This window comes from Cetorhinus maximus, chromosome 3 (genome assembly GCF_964194155.1).
Source record: "Cetorhinus maximus chromosome 3, sCetMax3.hap1.1, whole genome shotgun sequence".
NCBI classification, from domain to species: Eukaryota; Metazoa; Chordata; class Chondrichthyes; order Lamniformes; family Cetorhinidae; genus Cetorhinus; species Cetorhinus maximus.
The window spans coordinates 202,976,114-202,995,723 of NC_135881.1; the positions used below are offsets into that span (position 1 = coordinate 202,976,114).

At 43.7% G+C, this 19,610-nt stretch overlaps 1 protein-coding gene across 1 annotated transcript in view; it reads right to left on the bottom strand.

Moving 5' to 3' along the window:
- The window catches only part of LOC144674520 (zinc finger CCHC domain-containing protein 2-like), a 68,916-nt gene extending 49,308 nt beyond the window's left edge, over positions 1-19,608 (bottom strand). The window contains exon 1 of the mRNA XM_078535830.1: positions 19,492-19,608. Coding sequence (XP_078391956.1) covers positions 19,492-19,608 — 117 coding nt within the window. The remainder of the gene's footprint in view (positions 1-19,491) is intronic.
- Between the last annotated feature and the right edge of the window lie 2 nt (positions 19,609-19,610).

Here is a 19,610-nt window from a genome sequence, read left to right on the forward strand (position 1 = left end):
GAACAACTTCCAACACTCAATGTCTATAACTTTCCCCCAAATATTGATCAACACAAGATACGAAAAATTCCAAAAAATTTCACGAAGGCAACAATTCCACTGAAACATTCAATGGGAGATTTGTTGAATATTAACTTAGTTTTAATGGCAAGCTGTTTTTGCCTTATTCAGGTAGGAGATGACAGTGGATAATATTCCTGCAGGTTTTGAACAATGCCATTTTATCAGTTCTTCCATGATAGTACAGAAAGTGGGTTTCTACTGCCCTCCCAATCTCTCCGACTATGCAACTATATTTTGCTGTTGACAGAGTCAATGGCACTCTTCACCCTCCTCCCAACCCCTCCAAGGCTGTCATCACCTCATCACTGTAACTTCTCCACTTTGCCTACTATTTCATCGCTTACTTCCCTTTCCTCTGGAAAATCTTGGAATGCATCATTACAACTGAGTTTCACATTTACCTCTCCCAACAGTTTCTCCTGATTTCCAGTCTGATGCCGCCAGCTCACTGTACTGAGGCTGCCCTGATCATAGTAGCCAACAGTCTTTTTGACTGCAACTATGGTGTTTTACTCTTCATCATCTCCCTTGACCACTGAGGCATTCGATACTTTTGAACACGCCATCTTCTTTCATTTTCCACTTCTTTGGGACTGGCTCTGCTTGGTTGCACTCTCACCCATTACATCATAGCCAGTATATCTTTTGGGAACAATCCCAAAAGGATTCCCTCAAAAATGTTTCATCCTTGATCCCCTTTCGTCTGTTTGCTGCCTCAAGGCAATATTATCCACAGGCATGGGGCCAGCTTCTATACGCATGTTGACACCCAGGCCTACCTTTCTCCATCACTGCCCCCAAAAACCACCATAAAATTCTGTGGCAAAATAACCAGAAGAAATTAGAACTTTCAATACTGGCATGACCAAGCCATCTCAAGTTCCTGTCAAAAATTCTAATCAAAATCCTTAATCCCTGGCCGCCTCTCAATGACTTACCCAGGGTAAATCTAATGCAGTCCGATTTCAGTGTCAACATCCCACCAACTCCAAAATTTTCAACCACCTCCAAGGTCAGCTTCTCTTTTCTAGCCTGCTGAGCTCAATATAAAGGCTGACTCGCCCAAATTTTGCTACCTGCATCCTAACTTACATTATAGGGCCAAGCAGTTCGCTCATTCAGACAGTTAGCACCTTGGCATGCTGGTCATATTGTTTCCTCCATTGTAAACTTCCATTAAAACCTGCTTCATCCAGGCAGAATTATATTTCTATATTCAGCATTTTGATGCATTATTTAGTGAGCTTAAGCTCTTTTTTTTTTTAAAAAAACACTACAACCTGACACTGGCTGAGAAATGCATATTTCACATAATAAGATGACTTAGCTTTTGATTTTGCTTAGTCTGACCTCATGCAGTACTCATTCCTTTTGAAAAAAAACTCCACTGTACTTTAAGCTTGCATACCTCTTGGTGTTTTATAATTAAAAACATTCTCCCACAAAACCTGTTAATGCAAAACTAGTTAAAAGTCAAGGACGGACAAGCAAGTAGATTTGCCTCAAATACACACGCTTAAATTGTTGGCTCTGCACTAACTTGTGCTCAAATGAAACACCAGCTGTACAAATACAGGGTCCAAGTTGATGGTTGTGGCTTTTACTACTGCCAACTGGAATACAAGCTACTTATCAATCAGCATGTCAATCAGTTACAGTACACTCGTTAAAACTGATCTTCACAGCAGGAAGATAGGTTTGCTCTAGTTACTGACCCCAACCTATCCTACTGAATGGGGCAAAGGAAGCCATTCAAACCCATTTCTACTTGTTTTTTATATAATGGAAAGGTGCAAAGGAAATTCATAATGCAGGAATGACAAACTTAACTTAATAATCTAAAACAAACCTCCTTCTGTTCATTAGAACAGAGAGAATTAAGATTTGCAAAATTGAGGATTTTTGATAAGGTAGAGATCATTCATTTCACTGGATTGGTAGCTGATGGAATAAATTTTAGACCAAGCCTCCCCCATCTCAACGCCAACAAAAATGAGGGGAGGAATTTGCAAGGAAAATAACTTCTTTAGGGCATGAAATATCTAACAAGAAACATTGCTGACACTACAATCCACAATAGGGAAGAGAAAAAAAACATTTGAAATAGAAAACAATTAGAAAGGTATGCAGAATGGGACTATGTATGGAGGCTTTTCCAGAAAGCTGACCCAGATACAATGACAAATTGCCTCTTTTAATTCTTTAGTTCTCAGAACCAAGATTTTTTAAGGTTTTGATAAGGCTTCTCAGAATTTAGCTTTATGCTTACATTGCAAACAAAGAAAACCAATATAAGACAACTTCTGCAATCCCGGCCAGGATCAGCTAACAAACCAAATGCTCTTGAACTACGAGGTTCAAAGAAATCAGGTAGGACTCTGCTCCTGGACCGTTATTCCATGACCTCTGTTGGAAAGTAAAACAACAACAACTTGTATTGATATAGCACCATTAATGTCGTGATACATTCCAAAGTGCTTCATGGGAGTACTAACAAGCCAAGGAGATACTGGACAGATGACCAAAAGGTTGGGCAAAGAGGTAGGTTTTCAGATAAAAGCAAAATACTGCAGATGCTGGAAATCTGAGACAAAAACAAAAATAGCTGGAAAAACTCAGCAGGTCTGACAGCATCTGCGGAGAGGAATACAGCTAACGTGTCGAGTCCATATGACTCTTCATCAGAACTAAGGAAATATAGAAATGAGGCAAAATATAAGCTGGTTGAGGGGGGCTGGGACAGGTGGAGCTGGATAGAGGGCCAGTGATAGGTGGAGGCAAAGAAGAGATTGCCAAAGATGTCATAGACAAAAGGACAAAGAGGTGTTGACGGTGGTGATATTATCTAAGGAATGTGCTAATGGTGACATTAAGGGTAGAAAGTAGGATGAGCAAGTGACAGATAGCCCTAGTGGGGGGGGGGGGGGGGGGGGGGGAAGGGATCGAAATAGGCTAAAAGGTGGAGATAAAACTAAGGATGGAAATAAATTTAAAAATAATGGAAATGGGTGGGAAAAGAAAAATATATTAAAAAAAGTTAAGTTTTCAGAGTATCTGAAAAGGAGGAAAGGATAGAAAGAAAGCAAGCTACAGGCATGCAGAGATCTGGGGGTTGTGGGGCTGGAGGAAGTTAGGGATAGGAAGGGGCGAGACCATGGATAGAGTTGAGCATGAGGACCAAGCAATGGCCCAGATGGGGCAGTGATGCCCAGAGGCATATTGCCTGTTCATTCAGGTCAGTGACATATAGAGTGATTACTTGGGCAAGACAAAACCAATGGTCGCTATTACGAACATACGATGAGGACAATTAGACTATTGGGCCCCTCAAGCCTGTTCCATCATTTTAGTCAGATCAGCCATGATCTCATGTGGCCTCAACTGCACTTTCCTGTCTACCCCATATACCTTCTTACTACCTTGTCAATGACAAAAACTGTTAACTCAGCCTTAAGAATACTCAATGACCCTGCATCCACTACCCTTTGGGGAAGGGAATTCCACAGGCTAACAACCATCAGAAAATTTAAAAAATTGTCCTCATCTCTGTCTTAAATGGGAGGCCTCTTATTTTTAAACTGTGTCCCCTAGCTCTAGTCTCTCACAAGGAGAAACATCCTCTCAGCATTCACCCCATCACTTCCCTCAGAATCTTATGTTTCAGTTAAATCACCTCTCATTCTTCTGAACTCCAATGAATACAGGCCCAACTCGTCCAACCTTTCCTCATGCGATAACCCCCTCAGCCCAGGAGGTGAACCTTCTCTGAACTGCTTCTAATGCAACTAGATCCTTTCTTGAGTAACACCACCAAAACTGTACACAGCACTCCAGTTGTGGTCTCACCAATGCCCTGTACAACTGTAGCAAAACTCTCCCACTTTTTATATAAAAAAAAAGCTGGAAAAAGCTCAGCAGGTCTGGTAGCATCTGTGGAGAAAGAAATAGAATTAACATTTCAAGTTCAATTTGGCTTTTTCAGAACTGGAGAGAGGTAGAAATGTGATGGGTTTTATGCTGTTGAAAAAAGGGAAGGAGGGTGGAAAAAGAGGTATTTCCAAGTATTTTTATTTTGGATTTCCAGCATCCGCAGTTTTTTGCTTTTATCTTAGTGGAAAAAAAGGGACAGGTTAGAATCGAGCAAAGTCAGAAGATGAGGTGCTGTTCATCAGCTTGCACTGGGCTTCGCTGGAACATTGCAGCAGGCAGAGGACAGAAATGTGAACAAGGGAGTGAACTGAAATGGTAAGCAACAGGAAGGCCAGGGTCATGCTTCCCAACTTTTATATTCCATTCCCCTTGCAATAAATGCCAACAGTCCATTTGCCTTTATAATCACTTGCTGTGCCTGCATTCTAACTTTGTGATTCATATACCAGGACACCCAGATCCCTTTGTACCAGATTTCTGTAACCTCTCAATTTAACGCATACATTTTTAAAATTCTTCCTGCAAAGGTGGACCTCACATTTTCCCACATTATACGCCATCTGCCAAAATTTTGCCCACTCACTTAACCTATCTATATCCCTTTTCAGACTCCTTATATCCTCTTCATAACCTACTCTCCTACCTATCTTTGCGTCATCAACAATATAGCAATCATACATTTGAGTATTGCTGAAAGACATTTCATCAAAGCTTTTCATCTTGCACTCATCAGGTCAATCACAAGAATACTAATGACAGGGGAAAACAACAATACTGTATGAGAAGAGAGTGCTGATTGGTTGGCAAGTGGCTCTATCTATTACCGGTTCTGCACAGCAAGAATTGGCCAAACAGTTGGGTGAATTGTTACAACCAGTCTTCCAGATACACGATGAAGGATTCCTTCACATTTGCGAAGACCATACAGGACTTGCATATCGATAGCAACACTGTGTCCATGTGCTCATTTGACATTGCTAGCCTATTCACCAATGTTCCACTTAAGGAAGCCATAGGTGTTTGCGCTGCAGCATTATATCATGGCAATCTAGACCCACCACCATTGCATAAATCAGTATTCACTGGGGTTATAAACTTGGCAACTCTCACAGCTGAGTTTAGCTTTAACAACACCATGTATGCCCAAAGAGATGGTGTTGCCATGGGGTCCCCTCTAGGCCCAGCTTTCTCAAACATCTTTGTCGGGTTCCAGGAGAAACGTGTCTTCGATGGAATGACATCTAACCTCCTACGCATTGCATATTTATGATATGTGGATGATACGTTTGCTATATTTAAATCCATAGTAGCATGTAATAATTTCCTTGCATGTCTTAATGGGCTCCATCCTGCGCTCAAACTCACCTTCAAAACCGATCAGTCAAATGAACTTCCTTTCCTTGATGTACTAGTTGAGAAATCTGCCAGGGGGTTCTCAACCACAGTCTACCGCAAGCCTACCTTCACTGATCAATATACGGGCTATAAAATTGGCCTCATCAGCAACCTCGTAAATAGGGCCCAAGCCATTTGCGCACCATGCAAGCTTGGTGCTGAAATAGGGCGTGTCAAAGACATCCTGTGGGATAATGGCTACCCTGATCAGGTCATTTCACGCTGTATATCACGCAAACTCAAACGGGCCCAAGGCTGTCACTTCTGGCCCTGAAAAGTGCCTAGTCTACCTCAGGTTACTCTGGAAGGGCATGGTATCTCAAAAATTTGAACAGGTGAAGCTAGCTGTTTCACACTGCTGCTATGCAGTAGCAACACAAGTGGTATTCACCACTGACAGGACGCTGCCGTCAAGCCAAAAAGACTTTCTGCTTATAACATCAATGAGTAATGTGGTAAACGAATTTCAGTGCCAGTTTGATGCTAGGTACTTAGGCCATACATCCTAAAGACTGATGATCATATCAAATAGCATGTCCCTTCCGTTGTTCGCAACGGGCAAAGTACAGATCATACCCAACCAGCCTGTACTTGCAAAACTCAAAACACGGTGTCCAAAATTAGATGTGATTCTGCGATTGGACAACATTTGCTAAATAATCCTCAGTGTGCTAAAAATTATGCTGACAACCAACTTAAGATTGTCAGTCAGCCTCGCAGTGTGGCACAGGTGTGTGTACTGGAAGCTACATATATTAATTTACAGAGCCCTGTTCTTTGCAGACAGAATGTGTACACATATTGCACCTGTTTCAGCTAAACAAAATAAGCGATAGCCATTCGCTAGTTCATTCCTCAAGGCAATGCCTTAACCAGTCAACAATGCTTGGAAACTATCAGTCACCATTAACTGGTGCATTCTCCATGGCAACACCTCTACCAATCAGAGTCCACTTGCCAAACAATCAGCACTCTCTTCTCAAGAGTACAAAGTTGTTGCTTCCCCTGACATTGGTGTTCTTGCTGACCTGATATGACGAAAAGCTTCAGCAAAATGTCTTTTTTCAGCAATACCCAAGTTCTGTACTACCAAACGAATAATCATACATTTGGCCATTTCATCCAAATCATTGAAATAGACTGTAAATAGTTGAGACCCCAGCACTGATCCTGTGGCACTCCTAGTTACCGCTTGCCAACCCCAAAATGACCTATTTATTCCTACGCTCTGCATCCTGTTAGCTAACCAATCCCCTACACCATGAGCTCTTATTTGTGTAGTAATCTTTGATGTGTCACCTTACCAAATGCCTTTGGAAATCCAAGTACACCACATCTACATTATCCACGTAGCTTGTACTTGCTCATGGAACTCTAATAAATTGGTCAAGCATTATTTCCCTTTCACGAAACCATGTTGACTCTGCCTTAAGATTAGGATTTTCTAAGTGCCCTGCTATAACCTCCTTAATAGTTTCTCGCATTTTCCCTATGAGAGATGTTAAGCTAACTGGCCTGCAGTTTCCTGCTTTCTGTCTCCCTTCTTTCTTGAATAAAGAGAGATCACATTCACTATATTTCAATCTGATGGGACCTTTCCAGAATCTAGGGAATTTTGGAAAATTACAACCAATGCATCTACTATCTACAGAATCATTTAAGACCCTGAGATGCAAGCCATCAGGTCCCGGGGATTTGTCAGCCTTTAGTTATAATAGTTTTCTCAGTACCCTTTCCCTGGTGAATGTAATTATTTTAACTTTCACCTCTTGACTTTACAAGTATTTCTGGGATATTGTGCGTCTTCTAGTGAAATCAGACACAAAATGTCTATTGAATGCTTCCACCATTTCCTTATTTCCCATTATTAATTCCCAGACACACTCTCTAGAGGACCAATACTCCCTTTACTTACTATTTTCCTTTATAAATACTTACAGAAACTCTTTTTTAAAGTTTCTTTCACAGTACGTGGGTGTCACTAGCTAGGCCAGAATTTATTGTCCATCCCTAACTGCCTTCGAGGTGGTGGTGGTGGTGAGACACCTTGAACCACTGCAGTCCAGTCCATCTGGTGTAGGTACACTCAGTGCTGCTTTTATATTTCTAGCTAGCTTTCTCTTATCCTCTAAATTCTCCCTCATTAATTTTAAGTCATTCTTGCTTTTTAAATCCTGTACAATTTTCTGTCCTATACTACCCTTAGCAGAATTCTACGCTTCTTTCAATTTCATACTATCCTTAAGTTCCTTATTTAGCCACGAATGGTACATCCTTCTCCAGGAGTCTCTCTCTCTCTCACTGGAATGTATGTTTGCTGAGTGTTATGAAATATCTCTTTCAATGTCTACCTCTTAACCTAATTTCCCAGTTCACTTCAGCCAGATCTGACTTCATAGCCTCATAATTGCCTTATTTACGTTTAAAACACTCACTTTATATCCATTCTTCTCTCCCTCAAACTGAATGTGAAATTCAATCATGTTATAATCACTGCAACTATTAGGCTCTTTTACTAGGAGGTCATCAATTAATCTCTGCCTCCTTGCACATTACCAGGTCCAGAATAGCCTTGCCTTTGGTTGGCTCTAGAAAGTACGACTCTAAGAAACTGCCACAAAAACATTATGAACTCATCTTCCAGGCTACCATTACCAATCTGATTTGTCCGATCTATAAGTAGATTAAAATCACTCAAGATTATTGCCATACCTTTCTCACAAGCCTGTTATTTCTTCCTGTATACCTCATCCTACTGTGTAGAAACTGTTAGGTCTGCTATACATTACTTCCACAAGTGACTTCTTACCGTTGCTATTTCTTATCTCTACCCAAACTGATTCAACACCTTGATCTTCAGAACTAAGGTCACCTCTCACTATTGTACTAATGCCAGCCTTAATTAACAGAGCTATCCCACCACCTTTTCCTAGCTTCCTGTCCTTCCGAAACATCAAGTACACTTGAACAGTCAGGTCCAGGCTTGGTCATTGTGCGGGCACAACACTGCCATGGCTATTAGGTCATGCACATTTATTTCTTTTTGTGTTGACAATTCATCCAATTTGCTATGAATGCTAGGCGCATTCAGATATGGAGCCTTTAGATCTGTTTTTATCTGCTATTTTTGCAAACTCTGGCCTTACCTGCTGAACCATAGCCCAAGCATGAACAACTTTAGGAAAGTGTAGATAAGAATTTTTGACAGGATGAGAAACAGCAGAAAGATACAACAGTAAACAAGCATTCCAAGTTTGGTGGGAGGATCAGCAATGCAGTAACCACAAGACAGTACACGATATGTGATGTTATCAAAATAGAAGGTTCAAGGCATAGTTGTAGTAAATCAGTGATTTTAACTTGAACTTTTGGATCCTAAACATAGTCTTTACTAGGATTTTCCACAATTTTACCCTTTCACCAATATATTCAATGCTGGTGGCACAGCTCAGTAACTACCAAATGCAGAAGTTCTGCTTTGTGTGTACAAAAGGCAATGAACAACAATTAAAGTTCAGCACTGCTGGGAACTGGAGAATTCTGTTATCGGGAATTGCTGGTGCACGCACACATCATTTCCACTGATAGTGATACAGGAACAAGCAGCAGTGTGAATTCTTCACTTTTTAAACTCAGCTTTTCCCCCTAATAGATACCTTCCTTCTAGATGCTAATCTTGCAGTGAAGGCTTTTTATTCTCTACCCCAACACCCCTGGCCTGAATGGCTGCAGGAAAAAAAGCATTTGTGCTTTTCATGTTACTCCTTCCCCACCACTCCCCAGTTCTCTTTTCCACATTTCCTTTGGTCGCTTTCCAGCACTGTGTCCAAGTGACCAGTATCCACGTGTTAACTAGACAGTGAGAGTCAATAGACTAATTAGCTAGAAAGGGCTTAACACTCAAGCCCAATCTTGCCCCTAATGACACTGTAGCTGAACTAAATTAGCTCAATGCTCAGAGATTTAATCTAGGGCTCCCCAGTCTCAATATTTTGGATAGATACCACCATACCAATTAAAAAGCTGACTTTTAAAATCCTTCACTTTTATATTTCACTGTATTCACTGAGTTCTGTTATTTATCCTCTATATGTACAGTCATTCACTTCTCATTTTGAAGTGTCAACACCAACATAACCGAAGTGGCATTTGCAAGAGGAGCCAAGAACCACCTCAGCAGATATATTTTTGAAGCTCCTACAGAGGTAGAAGGCCTGCCAAGAGTGAATGAGATTGCCTTTCTCTGTGGCCAGGAACCTGCATTATGATTTTGAATCAACTATACAGGTATCCGTTTTTCTGAACTGCCAGCCACACTTGGCATTTTGCCCCACAACATAAATGATGTACGTTAGGACGAGAACACAATAGGCAGAACAGAACCTCCAAATAATTGTATTTCCAATAGAAATGAACCCTACAGTCCCATTTGCATCTTTAAGCTTTAAATTCCTTCTCAACGTGAAATATCTTGTACTCAAAAAGGAAGCAAACATACTGCAGTTCAGGGCTCTAGTTTGGTTTTAGCATTTGGCTGCAAACTAGACATTCCAAATTATTTAACCCCATTTTAGAACATCACCTACTACATCAGTGTGATCATTTCCTCTCCAGTTTGTTATCTCCAGTGCTTGTAGTGTCCTAGCCAACCACCAATTTAGTGCAGTGTGGGGAACTAGGGGTAATTTTGTGCTACACAGGCTCTTTAATAAAGATTGCTGAAACTCATTTAACGTTAAGGTATTTGTGGTCCGCAGGGTATACACCATTTTCTGACATGGACTCAAAAAAAAAATACAAAAGGTGAAAGGGCAGGACTAAGCAAGTGCTGCAACATCAGAGATGCGCCCTTTCTGCCACCTGCTTTTGTAAGTGGATGTAAAAGGTTAAAAGCGCCATTTCAAAGAACAGAAAGGAAATTCTCGCCAGCATCCTGGCCATTACTTGTCCCTCAATTAACATCACTAAAACAGGTGATTTGATTGTTCTCTCGTTCTGTTTGTGGGAGCCTGCAAATTAGTTGCCGCATTCCTACATTAGAATAGTGACTACACTTCAAAAAGTGCTCCATTGGCTATAAAGAATTTTGGGAAGTTCTACAATTGTGAAGAAACTGAATGATCAGCTAATTTTAGTTACATTCCTGAATTCAGAGCCAGACTATAATGATAATTTAAGCAATGAGCTACTGCTTTATAACATATTTCAAGCATTCAGAGACAAGCTCCAAGAAAATTGCTCTACTAATTTATCAGCTGAAGGTTAATAATGGCACCCATCCTGCTCTATTTAGTCTAATGCTCACATGGCTCATGCAGCCAATTTATTTGCAAACCATTTTTATGTGTGAATAGGTTATGAAAGGCAGCAAGCTCTCATCATTAAGCCTTTGAACTGCTGCAACATCCCCTTTTGTTTTGTTTCATTAATGGAAAACATACACCATTTCTAATATGCTTCCATAATAATGACACTCAATGGTAATTTTATAAATCCAATAAAATCTAATCTTTATGAGCTGCTTAAAGCTTTAGATAGTGTCATGTTCACTGTGAATTTAAAGCACTAAAATACAGTGCAGATGTTCAGACAGGGAGCAATTTTTGTGCTACCATTTGGCTACTTTAATTTTCCAGCTAAATAACAAGATGGCTAAAGTCACCTATTTGTCTCCATGTCTGATTCAATGTATTTCTGAGAAAGTTGGCTGAAATAAACCTACCTAACATTTTTCACTCAATCAGCACCATAGAATGGTTACAACACAGAATGAGACCATTCAGCCCATCATGTCACTGCTGGCTCTCTGCAAGAGCAACTCATTTAGTCCCACTCTTTTTTCCCCCATAGCCCTGCCTGCATTTTTTTTTTTCTTTTCAGATAATGAATCCAATCCCCTTCTGAATGCCAGGATTTAATCCGCCTCAACCACACATTCAGACAGTACATTCTAGAGACCAAAAGCAGATTAACTAGACATTGGTCCCATTAACATTTGTTGCACCTTGATACATGTTAAATAGCTACAACACTTTCTCAGAAATACATTGAATCAGACATGGAGACAAATAGATGACTTTGGCCATCTTGTTATTTAGCTGGAAAATTAAAGTAGTCAAATGGATAGCAAAAATCTTGCTCCCTGTCTGAACATCTGCAATGTATTTTAGTGCTCTAAATTCACACAGTGAACATGATACTATCTAAAGCTTTAAGCAACTCAAAGATTAGATTGTACTACATTATGTTTAATAGTGAGGTTTGAGAAATGTAATAACAGTATAAATACAAGTCGTTCCTATTCTTGAAGTCTGCATCACTGACAATCCTAGTTAACTTCTAGCTCAACTGGTGTTAACAAGATGACCACAGCCTCTATTTCAAAACTCAAATTCCTGTTAGCCTTTGTTTTAAATAAATCACTATTTATTGCACTTGTAGATTCAAGTTGTTTGAACCCCTTGACCTCTCTCTTCAGCCACACCTTTCAATACTTTCTATTCTGGTGTGTATTTATTGCTTGTTTTGCCTTCCAAAAATCACCTCACACTGCTCTACATTCAACTGCATTTGCCAGCTATCATTTCACTAACCTATGTATTCCTGAAGACTTTTACAGTGCCTCAGTATTTTCCAAACTCCCCACTTGTCAGAAATTGAGATTATTCCTTATGTTCAATTTCAGATTGTGTCTATAATTATCAAGAACATTACCCAGCATTGGCCCAAGTGCTAAACCATTTTCAACTCGAGCAATACCCAATCATACTAACTCACTCTCCTGTTTGTCAATCAACTTTCTATCCACACTGATACAATTCCTCTTGTACCATACCTGAAATATTCTTTTTTTATATAAATAACTTACATAGCAAAGCAGTGTCAGGTCTAAAATAAAGTAAAATTATGCAGGAAATTTAAATTAAAAACAAAGTCCTGGAAATACTCAGGTCTGGCAGCATGTGTGCAGAGAAGAAACAGAGTTAACTACTCCAGTCAAATGTGACGCTCAAGTCATATTGGACTCAAAACATTAGCACTGTTTCTCTCTCCACAGATGCTGCCAGAACTACTGAGTATTTCCAGCACTTTGCCTTTATTTCAATATCAGGTGCTCTGAATGTAGTTAAGTTTCATAATATATTTACCTAAATGACCAGAATGAATACTTGTGCTTAAAAGGCCACAAAGAGTTACGTCCAATTTTAACGAACAATTTAAATACTGCAGATGCTGGAAACACACACACAATTAGTATCTGAGGTTAATGACCCTTTGTCAGAACTGCAAATGGCTACTAACCTGATGTTTCTCTCTCCACTCACCTAACCTGTAGTTTCCAGCATTTTTGTTCTATATGAAAAATATGAATACCTGAACCCTAGAGGCCCTTTCAGCTCAACGATTGTACAGGTCAAGTATTCTACAATAGACTCAGATTCACAGAAGCCGTCAACAATATGACAGGGGAGCATTTGCTTTAGCTGTACATCACAGGTTAATATCCATTATTCTTTCAACATTTACATGGATAGTTTTAGCTAAACCCGAGCATGACTTGCTGAAATGGTAGTCCTAATAATGAAAACTTCAATGGAAGTAATCTAAAGATGGGTGTTGAAGATTTCAAACAATGTGACTGTGACTATTTCCTATGGCAGCTTGTCCCATTGTGGGACTGTCTTTAAAAAGAAAGATTCTTGATACACTCTCCTGGAAAGAAATGGTCTTTGCAGATTGTGTGGATGGTTACCTTGTGTTTTGTCATTGCTGGAAAGCACCAGGTATTTGTTTTTGTCAATTCCCACTAGCCCATTCCATATTTTATAGAACACAGCAAGTCTATTAGTTCCCCTCATTTGTTGTAGCGATTCCCATTCCAAGTCTTTAATCAATGATGTAATTCTGGTGTGTTTCCCACACTGATTCATGCAGCACGTCTTTGGGTCACTTCAATCTTATCTATATCTCTCGCCATAAGAATTCCACACACAGCTTGTATTCTCCAGGATTGGAGAAATGAAATGTTCGGTAAGCTATAACTCTGACATTTCTGCTGCAATACCAAAGATGATTCCTCAGAAATCCAAGAACGCTGTTTGCTCTGGATGTTATCTGCTGAATGTGGAAGATTGTTTTTAAGATGACCCCCCTCCACCAGCCATCGCCCCAGTATGGTTGTGTATCTACCTGTTGGAGAATCCGATTACAGAATTTAAAGCTACCTGAGAATGTAGCTGATTACAGTTTGTCAACAATTGTCCATTAGCTAATTTCAAGAAAACAGTTTAGTCACTTAGAAACTGGAGTCACCCCAATGAACGTTTACACTTAAATAGCTTGCCCTCACTAAACTAGTTTGTTTTAAAGTGTCTCAATATAACTAGCAATAGTCTAATAATTCTCATTCAGTAGTGTAACTATTTCATAATCTCTGCCCAGACAGAATTAAACATTCTGAGAGTGTGCCGCAGGTACAGGCTCAAAAGACTTTTCAATGAAGTAGCCCTGATCAAAATGTACCTGAATTCATGGCCTCAGTATGAACCATTGGAACATAGGAACAGAAGTAAGCCTTTCAGCCCTTGAGTTCAGTGATTTTGAATGCCTGTCCCCAGGACGAATGCGAAAAGGATTTGCAGTTCCTGAAGGGCGGGGGTTATTGAAGGATTACACAATACCGAACCGGAGTTATTCACCAGAGCATTCCAGTTATATTATGACACTTCTTTGCTCCCAATTCCCATCCTGTTGTTGTTGCTGCTGTAAAGAGAATATGACTGGGTTCTGTGACGCAACCAACAGTTGAATATCCCACCATCACTCACTATACAGCTTCACATATGAAAAATTAGATACTTCAGCCATGCCCTGAAAATTGTTGATAACTGAAGAACTGTACATCAACAAACAGTCAATACCTTCAGGGAGGAAAGTTTGCTTTGTGCAACAATGAATATCCTGACAAAAGAAAAAGGAATTGTCTACATTAAAAGCAATACTGCTTTGTAAGGACAATTTAAGCATTTGTAGTTGCGAACGGGTGCAATCGTACAGCTTGCAAAGGTGAGCATCTGAAACAGAATACAACTTTGGGCTGATGCTCCCTAAACCAAATATCAGGTCACAGGTTGAGATGTGAGAGATGGGGCTTGTAAAAAGAGGTGCAACTGCTGCAGTTCTGCTAATAAAACACCCAGTGTCCCAACCGTGCCTGAAAAGAAAGGCTTGTATTTATATAGTGTCTTTCACAACTACAGGACTTCCCTAAATGCTTTATAAGAAGTGAAGAACTTTTAAAATGCAGTAACTGTTCTAATGTGCACAGCAAACGCAAACAGCAAAACGATAACAATCTGCTAATTAAGATAGCTCCCTGGATGTTCTTAAAATTGATAAAAGAAAATTACTGTGGATGCTGGAAATCTGAAACAAAAACAAAAACAGCTGGAAAAACCCAGCAGGTCTGACAGCATCTGCAGAGAGGAACACAGTTGATGTTTCGAGTCCGTATGACTCTTCATCAGAACTAAGGAAATTGAGACATAAGGTGAAATATAAGCTGGTAGAGGGGAGTGGGACAGGTAGAGCTGGATAGGGGGCCAGTGATAGGTGGAGGCAAAGAAGAGATTGCCAAAGATGTCATAGACAAAAGGACAAAGGGGTGTTGACGGTGGTGATATTATCTAAGGAACGTGCTGATGGGGACATTAAGGGTAGCAAGCAGGACAAGCAAGAGGCAGATGGCCCTAGTGGGGATGGGGTGGGGGGGAAGGGATCAAAATGGGGTAAAAGGTGGAGATAAAACAATAGATCGAAATAAATTTAAAAATAGGTGGGAAAAGAAAAATGTATTTTTTAAAAATTAAAAATTATTGGAAAAGGGGGGATCGGAAAGGGGGGTGGGGATGGAGGAGAGAGTTCATGATCTGAAGTTGTTGAACTCAACATTAAGTCCGGAAGGCTGTAAAGTGCCTAGTCGGAAGATGAGGTGCTGTTCCTCCAGTTTGCGTTGAGCTTCACTGGAACACTGCAGCAGGCCAAGGACGGACATGTGGGCATGAGAGCAGGGTGGTGTGTTGAAATGGCCAGGAACAGGGAGGTCTGGGTCATGCTTGCAGACAGACCGAAGGTGCTTAACAAAGTGGTCACCCAGTCTGCGTTTGGTCTCTCCAATGTAGAGGAGACCGCATTGGGAGCAGCGAATGCAATTGAGGGAAGTGCAAGTGAAGAGTTGCTTCACTTGAAAGGAGTGTTTGGGCCCTTGGACGGTGAGGGGGGGGGGAGTAAAGGGGAAAGTGTTGCACCTTCTGCGGTTGCATGGGAAGGTGCCGTGGGAGGGGGCTGAGGTGTAGGGGGTGATGAAGGAGTGGACCAGGGTGTCCCGGAGGGAACGATCCCTGTGGAAAGCCGCTTGGGGGGGGGGGGGGGGGGGGGGGTGAAGGGAAGGTGTATTTGGTGGTGGCATCATGCTGGAGTTGGCGGAAATGGCGAAGGATGATCCTTTGAACGCGGAGGCTGGTGGGGTGATAAGTGAGGACAAGGGGGACCCTATCATGGTTCTGGGAGGGAGAGGAAGGTGTGAGGGCGGATGCACGGGAGAATGGCCGGACACGGTTGAGGGTCCTGTCAACCACCGTGGGTGGAAAACCTCAATTAAGGAAGAAGGAAGACATGTCAGAGATACTGTTTTGGAACATGGCATCATCAGAACAGATGCAACGGAGGCGAAGGAACTGAGAGAATGGGATGGAGTCCTTACAGGAAGCGGGGTGTGAGGAGCTGTAGTCGAGGTAGCTGTGGGAGTCGGTAGGCTTGTAATGAATATTGATGGACAGTCTATCGCCAGAAATTGAGACAGAGAGGTCCAGGAAGAGAAGGGAAGTGTCAGTGACGAACCACGTGAAAATGATGGAGGGGTGGAAATTGGAAGCAAAATTAATACATTTAAATCAAAATTAATACAGACAAGAGCATGAAGCGGCACCAAAGCAGTCATCGATGTACTGTGGGAGGGGGCCTGAGTAGGACTGGAACAAGGAATGTTCCACATACCCTATAAAGAGACAGGCATAACTGGGGCCCATGCAGGTACCCACAGCCAAACCTTTTATTTGGAGGAAGTGAGAAGAGTTAAAGGAGAAATTGTTGTGTGAGAACACGTTCAGCCAGACGGAGGAGGGTAGTGGTGGACGGGGATTGTTCAGGCCTCTGTTCGAGGAAGAAGCAGAGAGCCCTCAGACCATCCCGGTGGGGCATGGAGGTGTAGAGGGATTGGACGTCCATGGTGAAGAGGAGGCGGTTGGGGCCAGGGAACTAGAAATTGTTGATAGATGTAGGGCACGAGGGGAATTGCGGATGTAGGTGGGAAGAGACTGGACAAGAGGAGAGAGAACGGAGTCAAGATAGCAAGAAATGAGTTCCGTGGGGCAGGAACAGGCTGACACGATCGGTTTGTGGCTTTTGGGTAGGAGGTAGAAGCGGGCTGTCCGAGGTTGGAAGCTGTGGAGGGAAGATCTCCAGAGCAGATGAGGTCAGTGACAGTCCTGGAAACAATGGCTTGATGTTCAGTGGTGGGGTCATGGTCCAGGGGGAGGTAGGAGGAAGTGTCTGCAAGTTGACGCTCAGCCTCTACGAGGTAGAGGTCAGTGCGCCAGACAACAACAGCACCACACTTGTCAGCGGGTTTGATGACAAAGTCAGGGTTGGACCCGAGAGAACGGAGTGTGGCAAGTTCAGAAAGAGACAGGTTAGAGTGGGTGAGAGGAGCAGAGAAATTGAGATGACTGATGTCATGCCGACAGTTCTCAATGACAAGATCAAGAGCAGGTAAGAATCCAGAGGGAGGGGTCCAGGTGGAGGGAGAATATTGGAGGCGGGTAAAAGGATCCGTTGAACGGGGAGGACTCCTGCTCAAAGAAGTGAGCACGGTGACGAAGGCGGCGGAAGATGAGTCCAGCGTCGCGCTGAGCCCGAAATTCATTGAGGTGAGGGCGTAAGGGTATGAAACGGAGTCCTTTGCCGAGCACTGAACGCTCAGCATCAGAGAGGGGAAGGTCAGGGGGGTATGGTGAATTACACGGCCGGGGCCGGGTTTGGAAGACGGGATGAGGTCAGGGGGACGGGCCGGGGGGGGGGGGTCCTGGATGGGCGCGTTTGGCTTCTTAAAATTGAACCTTGGGATACTGTACGCTCAGCTGAGCGGACAGACAAAGAGGCTGTTTAATATCTTCCAACACAGCATGACACCTCCAACAGCGCAGCACTCCCCTTACTTCTGAACTGGAATATCAACCCTGACCCTCAAAGGCCGAGAGTGGACCATAACCCTCGGAGGGAGGAGTGCTGCCAACTCAGCCACCGCTGATACCTGGGGTTTGGAGGCAGCTGGCATGGAAACCCAATCTGCAATAAACATTCGAACTAGATGTTTTTTTTTTTAAAAAGAAAAACACGATTGCTCAAACTAAACTGTAGCACCTTCATGTCATTATACAACGTCTTGTTAGGTGAAAGGCAACAGCTCTGGGCCAACCATCATCAAATCTTTCAAATAACACTTTCTTCTGAATGAATAGGTAATTGCCACAGACCTTTCCTTCGTGGCCACAAAGGAAGACGGTCGAGAGGGCGGGTGGGGGTGGGGGGAAATCCCATCAAGATTGGTGTGAGATTAGCGATCAAACACATCCCGCCACAGAGCTGGGGATCCAGACTCTGCCACAACCGCTCCCCTCCCCTCCCCCCACCCCACCACCAACGGACACCTACCTGAGCGCGGCACCTGATTGGCTGCTTTCAAGCGCCAACGGCCCCATTCAAAAAAAAGAGACGAAATACCACAGGCTCCGCACGCCCCGCCCCCGCCCCCCTCCCCTGGCCACACGGACCGCCCAGAGTGCGCCTGCGCGCCACCACCACACACATCCCGCCCCCCCCCCCACCCAACGGCCTGAGGCCCGGCTGTTAAAAAAATATAAAATCAAATATCGAGGGTTAAAAAGACTGAGAGACTCACACACGTAAAAAACAATGATGTTCTTTTTAAATTGTCAAAGCAGACGGTGCCGGGCACGGCAGTAATTTCTCCCCATCCCCCCCCCTCCAATTATCCCCCGCACCCCCCCCTCCCCCTCGTATTCTCCCCCCCAAACCTTCAATTCTCCCCTTCAGCTAACTTCGCCCTCCCCTTCCCTCACCCGATCCCCCCTCCCCCAAACAAATCCCCTTCGCCCCCCCCCCTCCTCCAATTCCTGTCCCTGAAGCGCCCTCCAATTATCCCCAACGCCCCGTCGTGTTCTCCCCGCCGACCTCCTCCGCCAATTCCCGCCCCCTCCCCCTCCCCTCCTATGGCCCCCATCTCCTCCCTATCGCCCCTCGCTTCCCCCTCTCCCTTCACCCCCACCCCCATCTGCCCCCTCCTCCCCCATCTGCCCCCTCCCTTCATCCCCTCTCCCCCATTTGCCCCCTCCTCCCCTTCCCCCCTCCATTTGCCCCTTCCTCTTTGCCCTTCCCCATTCCCTCCATTTGCCCTTCCTCCTTGCCCCTCCCCATTCCCTTCTATTTGCCCCTTCCTCCTTGCCCTTCCCCATTCCCCCTCCATTTGCCCCTCCCCATTCCCCCCTTTCTCCTTGCCCCTCCCCATTCCACCATTTCCCCCCTCCATTTGCCCCTTCCTTCTTGCCCTTCCCCCATTTGCCCCTTCCTCTTTGCCCCTCCCCATTCCACTTCCATTTGCCCCTTCCCCATTCCCCTCCCATTTGCCCCTTCCCCATTCCCCTCCCATTTGCCCCTTCCCCATTCCCCTCCCCATTCCACTTCCATTTGCCCCTTCCCCATTCCACTTCCATTTGCCCCTTCCTCCTTGCCCCTCCCCCTCCATTTGCCCCCTCCCCCATTCCCCCCTCCATTTGCCCTTCCCCATTCCCCCTCCATTTGCCCCTTCCTCCTTGCCCCTCCCCATTCCCCCCTCCATTTGCCCCTTCCTCCTTGCCCCTCCCCATTCCCCCCTTCCTCCATTTGCCCCTCCCCCTCCATCCCCCCCCCCTCCCCCCATCGCACCCCACCATTCTCCCCCCCCCCCCCCACCCCGGTTCCATTTACCTTGGTGACCGCCTTCTGGAAGTTGCGGCCGTTGCCGGGCCGCCGCTGCAGGTCGGCGAGCTGCTGTCGGAGGCTCTCCTTCTGGTGGAAGGAGAAGGCCGGGTGGTTGGAGGCCATGG